Source organism: Halichoeres trimaculatus, unplaced genomic scaffold, assembly GCF_033239565.1.
Source record: "Halichoeres trimaculatus isolate MK-OKI-2021-1 unplaced genomic scaffold, fHalTri1.1 fHalTri1_scaffold_20, whole genome shotgun sequence".
NCBI lineage: Eukaryota > Metazoa > Chordata > Actinopteri > Labriformes > Labridae > Halichoeres > Halichoeres trimaculatus.
The window spans coordinates 14,051,305-14,068,157 of NW_027437198.1; the positions used below are offsets into that span (position 1 = coordinate 14,051,305).

The following is a 16,853-nucleotide window of genomic DNA, read 5'->3' on the forward strand; positions in this document are numbered from 1 at the left end:
TTTGAATCCTGCTTCTGCAGACACAGAGCTTAGGTGGTCATTGGGGTAAAGATGGCTATTCTGGAGAACCAAATAGCCAAAATTAAAATAACTAAAAAGTGAAAATAAAACAAAGATAAAGAAAAGTATATAGGTAATCAAATAAATGAATGAATAAAAGTAAAAACAAATACAAAAAAATGTGGAAATAGAATTAAATATCAATGAATAAGTAAAATATCAGATGGCATGGGCTTCGACACATATTTCATGGAATTTCAGCCAAAACTGGGAAGTCAAATTTGGCCCAAAACCTAAGCCGGCCCTTACGTTGTAGGCCAAATTTCCAAAAACCCCAAAACAAAGGTTTAAGCCCCTGGACCCTGTAAACCCAGATGGCGTGGACTTTGGCAGGGGACACATATTTCATGGAATTTCAGACAAAAATGGGAAGTCAAATTTGGCCAAAAATGTAAGGTCCGGGCCGAAAACCCAAAACAGAGGTTTTAGCCTTGGGCTTGATTTAGGATGCCTTTTGTCACCCCGGATGGCATGGGCTTTGACAGGGGACATATATTTCATGAAATCTCAGCCAAAAATGGATAGTAAAAAATTTCTCCCAAAACCTATGTTCTGGGCCAAATTCCCCCCAAAAATCAAAATTTCCCAAATCCCAATACAGGGGTTTTAGCCCTTGAACTTGATTCAGGATACAGCAGAGTTCTCTTAATCCAGAACAGGCTGTTGTAGTGGCAGGTTTTCATCCCAGCTGAGCAGGGTTATGCCAGGTTTGGTTTATTAGTCCAACTGATCGTAGTCTTTACATAGCCTATCAGTCACTTTGGATACACTTGCTTGGTTGGAAAGAAAACCTGTTACCACACTGTCTCTGGGCAGATAAAATCTGCTTCTGCAGTTTAATAATGTAATGTCAACAGTTGAAGCTAAACAGTTTCCTTTGGTTTGATGATCAGAGACTGTTGTGACACGTCTATGTCCAGTTGCTATAGCAAAGACATCCCAAACATTTTCAACTTTGCATTAAAGCTGACATAATTAACTGAATTACACTTATGACAACATTCATAAGCATGCATAAAGCCTCCTTTATCTTTATCACAGTGTACAGTTTATTTCAGTCTTATGCATACCCCTTTAAAAAAAAGTGTTACCCATATAAGTTAAAGAAGTACTGGCTTCAAGCTGCAGCTGCTATCTGCTGCAGTGGTGCTCTCTAGTGGACAAACTGTAAAATGACATGAACTCAGCGTTTGAAAATATTTCTTTTCCCTCTCATCTTCTGAAAGATCATCTTTAAAAGTCATAAACAAATTTAAATTAAAAGGCAGGAGGCTTGCATTGACTAAAAGTTTATTTCATACACATTGGAAAATAAAACTCTGTTGGAACCAAAGCTTATTGCAGCAAGTCTGCAGAGAAGCAAAGTGGAGGGATGACACAAGCAGGGTCAATAAATCATCACAGTCCTTGTTTAAGTCCTCAATGACCAAACCTGTTAAATGTCACAGATAATTTTCCGTACCAAAATGTTACTTTTCTGTACAAGTATCCTGAGCTTTAGCATCATGCTATCTGAATGCTGACATCTATTCTTGCCAAAAATAGATTTCTTGAAGTCACACTGATTCATACAAAGTCAAAAACTATCAAAACATTTCACCAGATATTATTGCATTCTGGCTCTATTATTGAAAAACTGTCAGAAATTTGGTTTCAGCCATCATCACTGGTTGAAAAATAGTTTTTGTTTTGTAGCTCTGAAGTTTATATTTGACGACTTTCCTTACACCCCTGCACCCGAGTCCCCCCTTCCTTTTGATTTCACCACACACACGTGTCTGTGAGTCTTAACCTGAACCTTTAGTGTGGAGAAGAGTATAATTTTTTCATACCATGTTTAAACTGATCCCTCTCCACAAAGGGGTGTGATTTAAAACACTGTAAGTTCAAATCCTGGACTAGTTTGGAGTTTCAAACATGCAAGGGCAAATGTTTCAGGATGGTTTTAGTTCCTACAGCTTCAGATATTTCTAATGTGATAAGTACTATGCACAGTTTAAGTATTCAGATACTAAATATACAATCAGGAAACATCCTTTTGTATTGCTTTTTAAAATTAACCTTTCTGTAATGCTCTGGTCTCCCAAAACCTCATTTCATGCAAGAGTTGATTAAGTGAACTGTCCCACAAAACAAGAGTTCATTTTCCCAAACACACCTGGCATAAGGCTGTGAGAGTTTTTCAGCAGCTCTTGTATTTCCATTTTATTTAAATTTATTGCTGTGAAAAGTGAACGAGTCAACTAAGATTGAATAAAAAAACAACAAAAACTTTTTTCAAACATACAAAATCACTTCTGATTCTTTGCTCTGACTCTCTGAAAAAAATAAAAACCTTATTTCACAAAACAAAGGTAAAATATTGAATATTTTGTACAGTTCTTTAATCCTTAGTGACTTTCAGCCTTTGCATCTAAACAGACTGCTCACTTGAAAGCTCCTGTAAGGACTGTGTTGATAGGATCTATAGAAAAAAAAAACGGTCGCCTTTGTGGAAATATAAAGCTGATCTTGGAAGTGCAAAAAAGTTTAAACCTGCAGGGGTGGTGCCATGGTCACCCCTTAAATCAGATCGGCCACCCCAACAGCCTGAAGCCATTACTGGCTGTTTGCATTGTCAGAGGTTCAACAGGTTGTGTTGTTTCTCATCGTTGGTGTTTTAAATTGTGACCTCGGACAAACATCTTCTTTTTGAGATGTTAAAGAGTTAAATTCAGCAGATTTAAATATTGACACTCTGTTGAAACACCTTATAAAGATATCAAACAGAAATGTAACGTTTCTTGTATTTTTTTTTTCATGAGAAATTACTGTAAATATGATTCGTGGATATAACTTTTTAAGGTCTGGGGTCAGCTCTAAATGTTTACAACACCTTGAAAAAATTAATTTCAGGGTATGCAGCTATTCACACACACACTTAACATGGTGAACTTTTATAATGCATCTGTTAAGACATTGTAAAAGGTATGAGTTATACTTGAATTTGCATGATATGGTGAATTAGTTCTTTCTCCTTTCGGACAAAGCTTGTAGCTATTTCCCAGAAGGCTACAAGCCTGCTTCAGCTTTTTTTCCTTGTCTCTTTCTAGTTTTCTGACAGACCAACTGATGACAACAATACACCTTATGGGTAAATGTATCCAATGGAAAATGTTTTTCAATTTAACAATTTAACATAACATTTTCTGAGAAAATTTGCCATTAAAAATGTTTTTGTTTCTTCTACTTTAAAAAGGGGGGCATGCTGCTAATTTCCCTACCTGACACTTTCCCCGGAAAGCATATTTCTAAGCATTAGAAATGACCAGAAATCAAATGACTTATTAATGATGATCTGTTATACTTCTGCAGGTCATGAAGAGGTATTCTCATTATTTCAGTCTGTTTCTTAACCAGCTAAAAAAAATGTATGCAGAAAAGAAAATCATTGTGCATGGAACTACATATCTGTCATTTCGACTCCAGTTAATATTTAAATACTGTTTTTTTCACAGTGCAAAGTGTAGCATGGTGGTCCTGATTTCACTGAGACTGTGTAAATCTTACCGTGTCTCAGCCAGTCCTGTGTTAGTGTTAAGTCTCACCAGTGTACACAAAGTTCCAGAAAGTACTCCTGAGAACATCCCTGAAGCAGAAAAAAACACAGCCAGCCTCAAGAAATACATTTTGAATTAGATATGCTCTGATGACTCTGCATGAAAAGTAGCAAATCATTCAGACAACTTAAAACTGAAGAGCCGAAATTAGTTGTTTAAGTACAATGTGACATTATTTTTCTGCACTTTGCCAGTTCTTCTGAGATGTCACACTTTGCAGCACGAAAGTGTGAAATTTTGTGTTCCTTCCTCCAGCAGACAGCCTGCACAGCCTCAGTATTCATCCAGCGTGAATCCCAGTCACATCAGATGCACTGTGCCTGGCCTAGCTGCATCGCACACAGTCTGAGTCACGCTCCTCATCCATCCACAGGAACCAGCTGTCTCTCTCTGTTTGCTTCACACTGCTGCTTCCTTTTTATCTGTCATTGTGTCCAAAGTGAGGCACACTGGATGCCACTGATTGCTTTTGGAAAGGCAACACTGACTGACCGCTCATTCAGTGCAGAGTGCTCTTCCAAATGGACAGTCACTTAACATTTGGCTGGCATGGTGCTGCTGGGTCTCATCCTCGGGTTACCTTGTGTTGGGTTGGGACGACCTAGAGACATGCGAAAAACATTGTTATGATATTTTTAACAAAGCATTCCTTGAGCTGCTGTATCTACATTATACAGAAACTGTTGGATTTATGAGCATTAAACTGTTTTTTTTTAAGGATAAACATGTTCTGTTCCAGGATAGAAGCAAGTAATCATAAAGTTTTTTTTCCCAATCAAGTGTGTATCCTGCTTACTTTTCTGCTGATCTGCCAACGTTATAAAAAGGCACCAGCAGTGTCCTCTTTGGGGCATTTCTGCACAACATCACTGCCCAGGGAAGGTTCAGTCTATCCAAGACCTCCACCTCTTCATTTCCTTCCTCGTCCCCTGGGACCAGCCTGTCACTCCAGATACCCTTCAAACACATCCAGCTCCGTGTCAGTGTCATAAGGGACAGAAGCCGGGTCGGACAACACCCCAAGGTCCACCAGCGCCTGGTCCATGTCCTCAGGCAGAAACACTATTCCCACATTCAGGACGATGTACTCCATGAGGAAGGCATAGTAGAGGATCAGGACGTTCACAAAGAACAGGCCCAAATAAAACATATATGGTAGTTCGTCCAAGAGCGATTCTACCGAATCCAGCTGGGCATAAATTGGGAGTGTCATAGAAAATAAAGAGGGCCACGGTTTCGGTTCCTGCGCCAGTGCGGGGCCAGGAAGTGGCACAGCAGTTCTTAGAAATATGTCTTGGCTGATGGGGCTGCTGGGGCGCCCATGCTGGCTCCCCTGTCCTACACACAATGACTGAGAGGTTTCTACCTTTTCTTTACGGTCCCGTAGAAAACGACAGCACCAAAGGTGGACTTAACGGCATAACGTTCATTGCTATTAATAACCGGCGGACAGTATCAAAATACGTTAGCTAGCTCGACGCATTCTTGACATTGGTTCTTTGGGATTGCGGAATCCACGCTACGCCAGCTGGCCAGGGCTAAAAACAGTAGCATGCTACCTAAAACGAACTGACGATCCATGAAACAGCGTTTAGAACTTTCTATATACGGTCCTACATTAAATAACAAAAACTTACATACATGTGTCGGTAGATGCCTTAATTAAACGTTGCTAACATTTCTGTTAACTACATAAAAACCCAAAGACTGTATGAAAACAGTCCACACGTCAAAGAGACACTGGAAGCCTCGGAATTTCATTGGCTCATCGTTTGTTTGGCTCTGCTGTGGTTGGTCTTTGAGATGTCGATCATCATCACGACGGGCCGCTTGCTAGTGCGTGTCCCATGGTTACGACGTCATGACGCTGAAGGAGCGAACGTAATTTTTTTGTAGTTTTTCTCAGGTTGTATTTTGTTTTTTGTTTTTTATCAACGGTTGCAGCATTGATATATTTCCATCCTCTGACCGTTTAATTCAATAAAAAAATAAAGAAAAATTGAGAAACGTATAACAATTTTAATAACGGTGTTACTATAAAAATCATTAAGTCAATAATTATTACCAGTATTTGTTTTTATCATCTTACATATTTTGAGTATATAGGCTAAGTATGATTCTTTTTATTTGCTATCTCTTTCTTCGTCAGTTTTCTGTAGTTAAGCCAACCTATCCATTCAAATACCTTTCTCTGAGTTGTTTATAAAAGTGTATTGGATCTCTTTGTATTGTTCTAACTTTTATTACTCAGACGTGATAAGAGCTCCAATAAGCAAGTACTGAACAAATGTTTAGGACTAAGTGAAAAAAAAAAACTTAAATAAAAATTCCTTAAAAAATGGGAAACATTGTGCATCAACGGATGCCTTCTAAAATGTATATTAACTGCACATTCGACTTCTGAGGATTTTTTTTTGCTGAATTAATGCTGCAGCTTTCAAAGTGACCACTAGAGGGTAGTGAGTACAAACTAATAAATCAGTGGTTTAAAGACTCGATAAATACTGTACTGAACTGAATTATACCGTAAATAAAACGAGTTGCAATAACCAAGAAAAAATACCTAGAAGACTTCATCTTCATATAACTGACTGCAAAAAAAGACAATTATTTGAGCAGCATTTGCAGACTCAAGGTCTGGATTCAAGGTTCAATGTTTTTATTGTCAATTTTCAAAATATACAAGGAAAATTTGACATAGTGGTTCCCAGTATGATTATAAAAGGATGTAAATATAAAAACATAGAAATTCTAAATGAAAATAAGTAAAATAAGAAATAGAAATAAGAATATAGAAATAAGAAATAAGAAAACAAGTATAGAAAATAAACAAAAAAACAGCCTATATACACAGTGCAGGCTTAGTGCAGTTTTGTGACTGATATAGAATATTTAAGGACAGTGGTGATTGTAAAACGGTTGTAAGATGCAACAGACTAAAGATAAATATAGAGTTGTCTCTTAGAAAGTTAAAGCCATTTTTTTGGACACAGCCCTCTGATTAAATATTTGTTAGCTTTTATATTCATAAATCAATTCTGTTATCACCTATTTTTATCAAAACCGTGAATACATACCCATCAGTTCTAGTGATCTTCTGCAGAATAAAAATTAACTGGGTTGTGTTCATATTTATAATCCACTCCAAGCATAAACTACACAAAAATATGCATGTTCAAAGCTGTTGACAATCCTCTCTTTAAGTTGTCTTTAAGAAAAGACTTTGAGTGTGTCTCACTTTGATTATAATTGAAGTGTGACACACTCAAAATCTCCCCCTCTCCTCATTTGTAGTTTTAAGGATTTGTAAGTGATTTTCATACAGCCTGAATAAACCACGTTTCAGTTTTACAAGACAAATTGCATGAAAAGTGAAACAAACTTCTCCCAAGGCATTTCAGTCTGTGTTGAGACATGATTGCTGAAACATGGTGCATGGGAATACGCCAAGCAGCCATTTTAAAAATCATATTTTTAATTGAAAAACCATCCTCTCACTGCAGAGATTTTAATGGGGAGGAGCAGTGTGAGGACTTTTTGTTCTTAAACAAGTTTCATTCAAAGTTTCAAAAGATGTCACGCCAGGTCACATCATGGTACATCAAGTCAAAGTAATGTTTTGTCAAGTCAGGTAACCTCAAGTCACCTCACATCACAGTGAATCAGATCAAGTCAAGCATAACACGCTACTACACATCACGTTTCATCAAAGTCACGTCACGCTTGGTGTCAATTCAAGCCAAGCCACGTCACTTCATGAAAGATCACGTCATGTTATGTCACATCATGTCAAAACAAAATCTTGTCATGTCACTTTAAATTCTAGTCAAGACAAGTCAATTCTTAATTAAAAAAATGCAGGAAAACAGCAACAGCCAACAAAGTCTGCACAATGCATTAAAAAACAGGGCATGAGAAGCTAAGTAATGATAACGAACCAAGAGGCAGAAATAAGAGAACAATAAATAAGCAGTACCGTTCTCATCTTAAACAGAATTCAAATAACTTTGCCTTTGATAAATATTTCAAAGATGTTTTAAAGTTTAATGAGATATAAATTTAACCTCGAATTATCGTTTCACCTTAAATCCTAAACCAATACTAACAAAGGTAAAATCTCATCATGTGCATGTTTTCTGTGATTCTCTAAGAAACACTTTTATTTATCCCTTTTTAAAAACACTCAGAACTTTGTTTTACGGTCTAATGTGAACCAACAGCTAATTTTTGCCCATAATTAAACTTCAGCATCTTGTTGTAAATCTTTTTATGTGTGAACTATTGTTTGCTCATATTTTTTTTAATGAAGGCTTCTTAGAGTTTTATGTAAGTATTGCACTCAGAGATTTGCTTCTCTCCTTGCCTCTTTAAAGTGTCACTTCTACAAACAGGTGAATTTGCATGCATTTTTGCATGGCGGCACTTTGCAAAAACAGTACGTATACACAGGTTTCAGAGTGGTGATGGACATTTTGTGGAGTGGGACCTTGACATGATGAACTGCTTTATCATTTCACTTCTGGGTGAGTTTTTTGTATTGCGTTATTATTTGATATCTGCATTAGAAATCACTGGGATGTAAGTTTTTTGAAGCTGTTGAAAAGTGATGTTGAAATCGTAGGATTTTGGACACTTTCTTAATCTTTTATTTAATAATCAGTAGGCAGAAGATCTTATTTTCTGGAGTGGTTTTGTATCAAAATTATAATTGATTTTACATCTTTTTTTCTCTGCATACATGAAGATTAGGGTGACTTGAAAATAACTTTTAAGTATTGGCTTAAGAATGAACTTTTTCAGTTCAGTTACTTGTTTTTAGAGCCATTAACTCGTCTTTGTTCGTGTACTTCCAGGCTCAGTCTTCTCGCTCGGTCACTGTGTTTTTCCTCCTGGTATGTTTGCACAGAAAACATCAGGTGCAAATTCTGCTGAGGCTGAAACTAAAGTAAAGAGCAACTTTCATTGATTCTGTTTTCTATGCAGGCTCTTGTGATGACTACACAAACCTGACTGACACATGGCGCAACTTTCTGTTCACATCAACCTCGTTTCCCGGCTTTCCCTTGAGTGATAACGGTCTTGTTGGGAAGTGGTGGCGTTTCATGGGCATTGGCGGAGACAGGGTCCTTGCATCATGTAACACAAGCTACATAGCTGGTTCCTATTACAACGTTCGTGTTCCCTTTTCGTATCCAACAGTTGAATCTGAAACAGCAACTACAGGGAATGCAGTTACTGATTATGGATCTTGTGGAAATTATGCTTTCTCAATGAGCATAGTTCTGTGTCCTGGAGGATTCTACATATACAAACCATCAGTACACCCTTATAACCAAATGACTTATGCAACCTGTAAGAAACCTGTTTAACTTTGTCGTTATTCTTCCTACAACACCACAGATTAAAACAATGAAAAATGGCTACTTGCATATTTCCACTGTTAAGAGTTTGTTTCTATCATTTCTTGTGTTCAGATCATACACAGTGTGATGCAGATGCCTGTGGACCGCTGGCTGAGTGTCTAAATGGAGGCTGTCAATGTGTTACTGGGTATGAAATCCCCCCAAAACACCTGCCCACTCCAGAATCCTACGGCTGTGTTGGTAAGTTCATTCAATGTAAACCGGTGTGAACTGCTCTGATTTAGAATAATCATAATTTTCACATTTGCTATTTGATTTGCAGATACTAATGAGTGTGAGAAGACTTCGGGGATTTGTGGTCCTTACTCCAACTGCACAAACAACTTAGGATCCTTCCTTTGCGTCTGTCTGAAGGGATATAAAGCATCAGATTCAGACCCTGTTGGAGAATCAAACCCATGTGGAGGTACCAAAAAAACAGACTGATACTCCTAAGCTGAGATGACGTGTCTGTGTGCAGGTTGTAGAGCTGATTTTTCTATCCACAGATATCGATGAATGCGCAGAAGACATCTGTGGTGAGGGTGGAACGTGCCAAAACAACGTAGGGAGTTTCGTGTGTACTTGCAAGACAGGCTACGAACTCAAACCTGATCTAGTTCCTCTCTGTCAAGGTCTGTTTAAACCGGTGTTATACTTCATAAACAAGGCTGGGCGTTTCATGGCCTCCAAAGTATTAGAGGTTGCATTGGATTAAAATGTTTCCTGTGTGTGATGACTTGAGACAGATTTTGCATGGTTAGCTTTGACACGCTGTGAGTATTGATGCAAATCCTAAAAATAAATGCACTATTGTATTAAAACTCTGAATTAATGAATTTCGTAAAAGCCCATTCTTTAATTTAAGAATAGAAGAATCAGATCAGTTGAGGAAGTATTCAGAAACAGCAGGAAGCTGAGGCTGTAAAAGAAGCCAGCTGCTGACAGATGGGGAAGTTTGAGCAGATTCATCAGCACCTGAGAGCAGCTGGCTGTTTGACAGCTCTGTGAAGGCCTGAAGCAGCCAAGTCTGTGCAGCTGTTGATGCCGCTCATTGTGACAGTCCTTGACTTCATCTATTTTGTGTGTGTGTGTGTGTGTGTGTGTGTGTGTGTGTGTGTGTGTGTGTGTGTGTGTGTGTGTGAGAAGCAAGCAATCCAGTGGATGGCGGTTGAATAAAACTCTATACCCTCTCCTCTGCTTCATCCCAAATGTGTTTCCTCCTCCTCAGATATCGATGAGTGTTTCAATTCCACCGTCTGTGGCCCTAACTCTGAATGCACCAACACACCTGGAGCTTATACCTGTGCGTGTAAAATCGGTTACGAAGCAACTGACCCACAAGAGGATCCTAGCGAGCAGAACATCTGTATTGGTATTTGAAAAGATGATGAGGTTCTCTTGTAACAGAGATCTTTGTTTGTGATTTAACTTGTGTTTAAATGATGTTTTCAGATATTGATGAGTGTTTCAGACACGCCACAGTCTGTGGTCCTCACGCTAACTGCACAAACTCCATCGGTTCTTACTACTGTTTCTGCTTCTCTGGGTTTCGTCTGAACAACCTGGAGGTGATAGCCAGCTATTCTAACCCATGCACAGGTTTGTATTTTTTCCCAATGCTTAGGTTCACCGCTGATTTTATGATCTAAACTGTGTTTCTCTCTGTCTCTGCAGACATAGATGAGTGTAGTGAGACGCCCGGTATATGCGGGTATCAAACTATTTGCACCAACGTACCGGGGACTTTCTACTGCTCCTGCCCTGATGGATTCTACCCATCAACTGGGATCCTGTGGGAAGTTGGGGTCTCATTTTGTCAAAGTAGGATACAATCAGCCACAGTATGCACAGTAGACCTCTATCACCTGTTTACTAACCTGTACATGCTCTTCTTCTCCTCTTCTTCTACACTCACTCCACAGGTTTGCAGCAAATTTTGGATGAGATCAAAACCATAGAGGTAAAAGTTCATAAAAAGGCTGGGACATAACAAGGACAACATTATATACATAAATGTTCATATCTTTGTGTCTCGCAGGGTCAGACTAAAGAGAGAGCGTTTTTAAACAACATGGATGATCAACTGAAAAACAACACAGGTGTCAACTTACCAGAACCGGTGAGGAGAAAACACTTTCCCTAACACAACCCCCTCACACACTAACAGTCCCAGTTTGAGAAAGCAATCTCTTGAATTTCTCAAACAACTTAGCGCAAAGCTTTGCAGCTGTTTGACTGTTTTCCTGTGTCTTCTCTACAGACTGTGGCAAACAGCTTTGCAGCGAGCATGGTACGCATTCCCCCTTGTCACTGTGTCTTTTGAACAATCCTTAAATCCACTTTATGCACCAGTTCAAGGCTTTAAACCCCTGCAGGAAGTCACAGGTGTGGGACCTCGAGCGAGAATGAGTAAGGTGAGTAGTGAAGGTGACGGGGAGACTGGCAGCGTGATCCTGGACATCTCAGAACGTTTAGTTTCTGCGATGGTAAGGCCGAGTCAGAACCTGAGCAGGAGATCTGTGCAAAGCGAGACCGTCGGTAAGAGCGGCTCCTCTTAGTAGATATTTAATGTGTTAGTGATGCTGAGATGTCATAAAGCCTCTATGTGTGTGTCAGACTTGAGTCTGGAAGTGGTTGGGTCTGAAGGCAGTTATGAAGAACGCACTCAACTGTCAGCCTTTGACAACACCATGGAGATCAACCTGGGAGACCTGGTCAAGAGTAACAACGGTGAGGGGTGTAGATGTACCATGTGTCAGTTTGGCTTCTTTTCTTTCATAAACCTTCCTCACAGCTCTTCGTCTCTAACGTTTGAAGCTGTGGACATTTTTAGGTTCTGCAGCTGTTGCCTTCATGACCTTGAACGGGATGGAGAGCCTTCTCAGTCATTCCTATTATCAAACAAGGAATGAAACACAGATGTACTCCAACATCATCACTGCTGTCTTACCCTCGATTAACAACACCAACCTCACCGAGCCCGTCAACTTCACCATCCATCACAAAGAGGTGCTCAGTTCATCCATCATCTCTATCTTAGATAAAGCACAGCTCAAAGTCTCAGTCTTTATTCCTCTGGTTCATCAGGTGCCTGAGAACGGCTTCCTGACGTGTGTGTACTGGGAGGATAATAAAGAGGAGACAGGAGGGAAAAGGAATATGCGTTGGTCTGTTGAGGGCTGCTGGGTTGCATACACTTATGGGAACGTGACGGTGTGCAGCTGCTCTCATCTCTCCACGTTTGCTCTCATCATGCAGATCGGAGCGGTATGATGGAGCTGTGTGAAGATGTTCACTTCATCTCACTGGATGTCTACTTGATCTCATGTTTCATCGTGTCTCCCTCAGCCTCCACCGGAGAACCCTTTCCTGGAGTGGCTGAATCGAATGTGTGTAATGATCGGGCTTTTCTTTTTCGGTCTGGCCATTTTCACCTTCCTGTTGTGCAGCTGGAACCCAAAAATCAACAACACAGCCCGTCTGCACCTCTGCCTCAGCCTGGCTTTGTCTCATCTGCTGCTGCTGTGGAATGACAGATATACAGAACATGAGGCACGGTTTGATCGACTTGCAACTCATTGTCTTCACATTGAAACACTGTAAATACTGTAAATCTGATGAGGCTCCAACTAAAACCCTAACCTCACTTCCTCTGTCTCTGCAGCTGGCCTGCACCGTTATGGCGGGCCTTCTCCACTTCTTAGTCATTGCAAGTTTTGTGTGGATGCTGCTGGAGGCGCTGCAGCTCCACCTGCTGGTCCGGAGGCTCTCCAAGGTGCAGGTCATCCAGAGAGATGGCCTTCCTCGTCCGCTTCTCTACCTGGTTGGTTATGGCACTCCCTTTGTGATCGTGGGCGTCTCTGCCCTGGTGTATTCTGATGGATATGGTGCAACTAATGAGGTGTGAGTAAGACAGACAGTCCCAGATGCTCTTCATCAGATTCTGTGTGTTTTTGATATGAGTCTACTTAAAGGGCTCTTTATCTGTTGATTCTGTTGTAGCTGCTGGCTCTCTGAAAAGCGCAACTTTAAATGGGCTCTCACAGGTCCAGTGATTGCCATCTTAGGGGTGAGTTTATTGCATAGTAACAATTTCTCCAATCTAAAAACCCATCTGGATCAGTTTTACAACTTAAAGGTTCCATATTGTGCTCCTTTTCTGCAGTTTAATATGGATCATTTATGTCTTCATGAAATGTTAGTAACATGTTTTGGTCCAAAAAGCCAATAAATCAAGCACAGCAGCATTGTTTCCAGGCTCTCATAGCCCCTCTGTTCAGAACGGTCTGATTTAGTGGGCGTGGCCTTCATATGTAAATAAGCCACCACTGACACCGCGCCGCTCTTCCGCATCACTGAGAGCGGGGCCACGAGCTCTGAGTGCACAGTGTTAAGAAAACAGCGAAGCTCGTTTACCGTAACATTACAGGCTAAAACAACAGGCTAACTGCAGCTAAAGTTAGCATCTTGAAGCTAACACAGAGACAAGGGGGGACACTGAGGAAAAGCTCTTATATCAGCTCCACAGCACACAGCATTTAAAATACTCACATTTCCAGGGTCTGAGGTTTGTTGGTGGATGATTGGTAATGCGCCTGCATTCAGGACCAGTCTATTCACTAGCCCTCTGTTGTTCTGTCCAAAGTTGGAAAAGCAGTTGACCGTGAAGTGTCTAGCACACACATGCACAGTTTTACTGAGTGTAGCTGGCACATTTCCATGATAAATGAACTCTAGCCACTTAGTCTTGTCTTCTTCCGAGATGGGAAGCATGGAATTATGTGGCTGTTTACTGCCAAAAACAGAGCAGTGATGGCTCCCCAACTTTGGTATTCTCCTCCCTGCTGCTGGAGAGATTTCTCTCCAGATGCAGGGAGAGGAGTGGGCGGGGAGGGGTTCAGGGGTATTGGCTCCGGTGGACCAATCAGGTCAGAGTTGGTCCTGATTGGTCAAAAAAGGGAATCGCTGACGTCGGCAAATCCCCAAAATCCAAACAGCTCGTTTTAGGTCAGGATTTTACATTCACAAGCACTACTAAGTACAGGTTTTGTCATTAAATATCACATTTTGTGGGCTGGGAGGAAAGCCAAAGACCCACAAATTTCACTAAAAGACCTAATAGAGGGATTTCTGCATAATATGGGACTTGCTCTTGTGATTTTCCACTCAAATGGTGTGTCACTTGGAAATAACACAGAACCCTGAAAGGAATACAAAGAATTTAAATTACTCTAAAGTTTGCATAGAGGCTCTACGTGTGATCTGTGGGACCGTTACACAAAAGACAGCTTTTATGGTCCATGTCAAAGGCCTTACTTTTGTTTTTTGTTTTTTTTCTCTCTCTGAGGTCCTCTTAAAAACTCCATGCATCAGAAGCACCTGATTGATTTCTTGCTCTTCTAATTCTTCTTCTTCTTTTCTTCTTCTTTTAGCTGAACTGGATGTTATTCTGCGCCACTTTGTGGAGTCTGAGGCCCACTCTAGCTAACATGAAAAGTGATGTTTCTCAGTCCAAAGACACCAGGTACACTTACATCTGTCTTTGCATAGAAAAGATTTAGCTGAGACCCCGAATGTGAAAGAGTAAAAAAAGACAAGTAGATCCAAGGCCTAAACTTCTGACTGACACAGACCTAAAGCACACTCACAGAGACTATCATGAAGAGCAGATTAGCTAAAAAGAGTTGGAAAAGATGACACACCGTGAATCCGTTGTTCCAACAGGTTGATCCTCTTTAAGATTGTGGCTCAGTTCGTCATCCTTGGTTGTACTTGGATCCTCGGCCTGTACCAGACCAATCTCTTTTTTCAGGTCCTCTTCATAATCCTAAACTCCCAGCAGGGCACCTTCCTCTTCATCGTCCACTGTCTGCTCAACAAAGAGGTAGACACACAAAGGAGATGACTGCCATTATTCCTCTCTCTGATATGTTACAGAGCGTTCAACAGTTACATTAATTAAACTCTGAGCTGCGTGTCTGTGTGTTTTTCAGGTCAGAGATGAATACATAAAGTGGCTGACCTGCTCCTTCAATAAGCAGAAACGTGAAGGATCTGTGGTAAGATAACGAGAAAACAAAGAGTATTAGAGATGTCCTCTTTAGTCCTGTGTGTGTTCAGATAGGAAAGGTGAGTCACAGTTCTTGTCTTTACCCATAAAAATATCTGTCTCAACAGAAGGATGCTCCGTCGGTCTCGGAGGATTTTGATAAACCTGAAGACGAGACAAATGACGGATGAAACCTGCTGACAGAAGATAGACACTTTTATTTAATACACTTTATTTTTCTCTCTTTGTTGTGGTTGATTCTGTTCATTTATAATGCATAGAATAAAATACCCATTGCTTAATGTCTGTCAAGCACTGATCTGCTAAAATCTGTCACATACTCAGTCTTGCTTCTGCGTAACATTTCACAGTATTTTTATGACTTATTTGTGCATTTTTATGCTTTGTTTGATCTTGTTTATGTTCTTAATAAAATGTTCCCGAGTTGTTATCTGTTTACTGACACTGTGTTTGTTTTTACGAGATTCTGCCAAAGAAAACAAAATATTTCACAGTCAGTGTCTGCAAAGTAAAGTCATAGCCAGAGTTACTTGTGATCTGATGAAAAGTTGAAACACTCAGAGAAAGAACCCAACGTTTATGCTCCACTGGTTAGTTACTCAAATGACCACATGGCCCCTGATGACCCCACCACCTGAAACAAAACCAGGAGTGCACCTAGGACAGTGTTAAGTCACGCTTAATCCCACCTTCAAAGTTAAACTCATCTCTATTTATATAACACCTTTCATACATCCAGATGTGCAGCCCAAAGAGCTTTACAAAACTACAGAAACAACAGAATCTCTGTGTGAAAAGAGTTCTTAGAATAAGTGAGAGTAAAAATAAAATCAATTTAATGAATTCTAATTAACATTATAAAATCATTTCAAACAAATAAATTAATAACTAATAAAAAGTATGTTAAAAAGTTGTGACTAAAGAAATATTGGGTATAATGGTAATAATTGTTAATAATAATAATTAATACACAATAATAAATAATTAATCAATAATAATAATAATCGTTGCTAGGCGCCGCCCTGTTGGCTATGGCTGCCTTTTGCAGCAGCTCTCTCTTTGTCAGTTTCTTGTAATTTTTTTCATCTCTTTTTTGTAATCTTTGTATTTGGAGTGGATCATTACTTTGTATGGCTCATTTGTTGGTCATGGACACCAAACATTTTGTGGCTTCAGTGATATTTTTTAAATTGTATTTTTACTACTTTTTCTCCTGTGTTTGTCTGGAGATCCTACATGTAACCATGGCTGCATTGTTTACATGTGAAGCTGGGTATCATCTGCATAAAAGTGATAACTTACATGGTGGCAGGAAATAATAATAAGTGCAGGTATGCTCAGTGAACATCTTCTCTTTGAACTTATTCATGGAGACAACCAGAGATTAGCATTAAAATTGTATTTTTACTACTTTTTCTCCTGTGTTTGTCTGGAGATCCTACATGTAACCATGGCTGCATTGTTTACATGTGAACTCAGCTGTTTGCAGCCTGTAGCATGTCAATGCTAACTGGTGCTAGGCCAGATGTCTTCCCACAAGGTGAGGAGAAGGAAGTGAGGATGACGTGCTGGTTCTCAGCTGGACGACATGGACCTGTCCTTCCATCCATCGTTATTGGGAACGTAAGATCTAGCTCCAATAAGATGGACGAGCTAGCTGTGCTAACCAAGCAACAGAGGGAATACCAGAAAACTCTCAAAGACAGACACAAGGAACAT

The 16,853-nt window shown here is 39.9% G+C and overlaps 2 protein-coding genes across 2 annotated transcripts; one reads left to right on the forward strand and one right to left on the reverse strand.

The window, feature by feature from the left end:
- Positions 1-1,297: 1,297 nt before the first annotated feature.
- On the reverse strand, positions 1,298-5,435 carry dexi (Dexi homolog (mouse)). The gene is made up of 2 exons (XM_074697606.1): positions 4,456-5,435; positions 1,298-4,260 (listed from the first exon to the last, which is right to left on the reverse strand). Exon 1 carries the CDS (start codon positions 4,870-4,872, stop codon positions 4,603-4,605), a length of 270 nt encoding a protein of 89 aa, XP_074553707.1. The 5' UTR covers positions 4,873-5,435; the 3' UTR covers positions 1,298-4,260; positions 4,456-4,602.
- A 2,719-nt stretch (positions 5,436-8,154) lies between these two features.
- LOC141809362 (uncharacterized) lies at positions 8,155-15,304 on the forward strand. Its single transcript, XM_074696352.1, has 23 exons — positions 8,155-8,182; positions 8,513-8,551; positions 8,643-9,011; positions 9,134-9,262; positions 9,345-9,488; positions 9,571-9,696; positions 10,293-10,436; positions 10,517-10,663; positions 10,739-10,885; positions 10,987-11,024; positions 11,103-11,183; positions 11,325-11,354; positions 11,440-11,602; positions 11,681-11,794; positions 11,898-12,073; positions 12,152-12,331; positions 12,413-12,616; positions 12,729-12,967; positions 13,067-13,133; positions 14,497-14,588; positions 14,789-14,948; positions 15,058-15,123; positions 15,242-15,304. The coding sequence occupies exons 1-23, from the start codon at positions 8,155-8,157 to the stop codon at positions 15,302-15,304; spliced, it is 2,946 nt and encodes a 981-aa protein (XP_074552453.1).
- Positions 15,305-16,853: the final 1,549 nt, after the last annotated feature.

Coding starts and splice junctions, on each gene's coding strand:
- LOC141809362 (XM_074696352.1), top strand. CDS start 8,155: ATGAACTGCTTTATCATTTCACTTCTGG. Junction 9,489..9,570: donor AGAATCAAACCCATGTGGAG/GTACCAAAAAAA, acceptor TTCTATCCACAG/ATATCGATGAATGCGCAGAA. Junction 12,074..12,151: donor TCACCATCCATCACAAAGAG/GTGCTCAGTTCA, acceptor CTGGTTCATCAG/GTGCCTGAGAACGGCTTCCT.
- dexi (XM_074697606.1), bottom strand. CDS start 4,872: ATGACACTCCCAATTTATGCCCAGCTGGATTCGGTAGAATCGCTCTTG.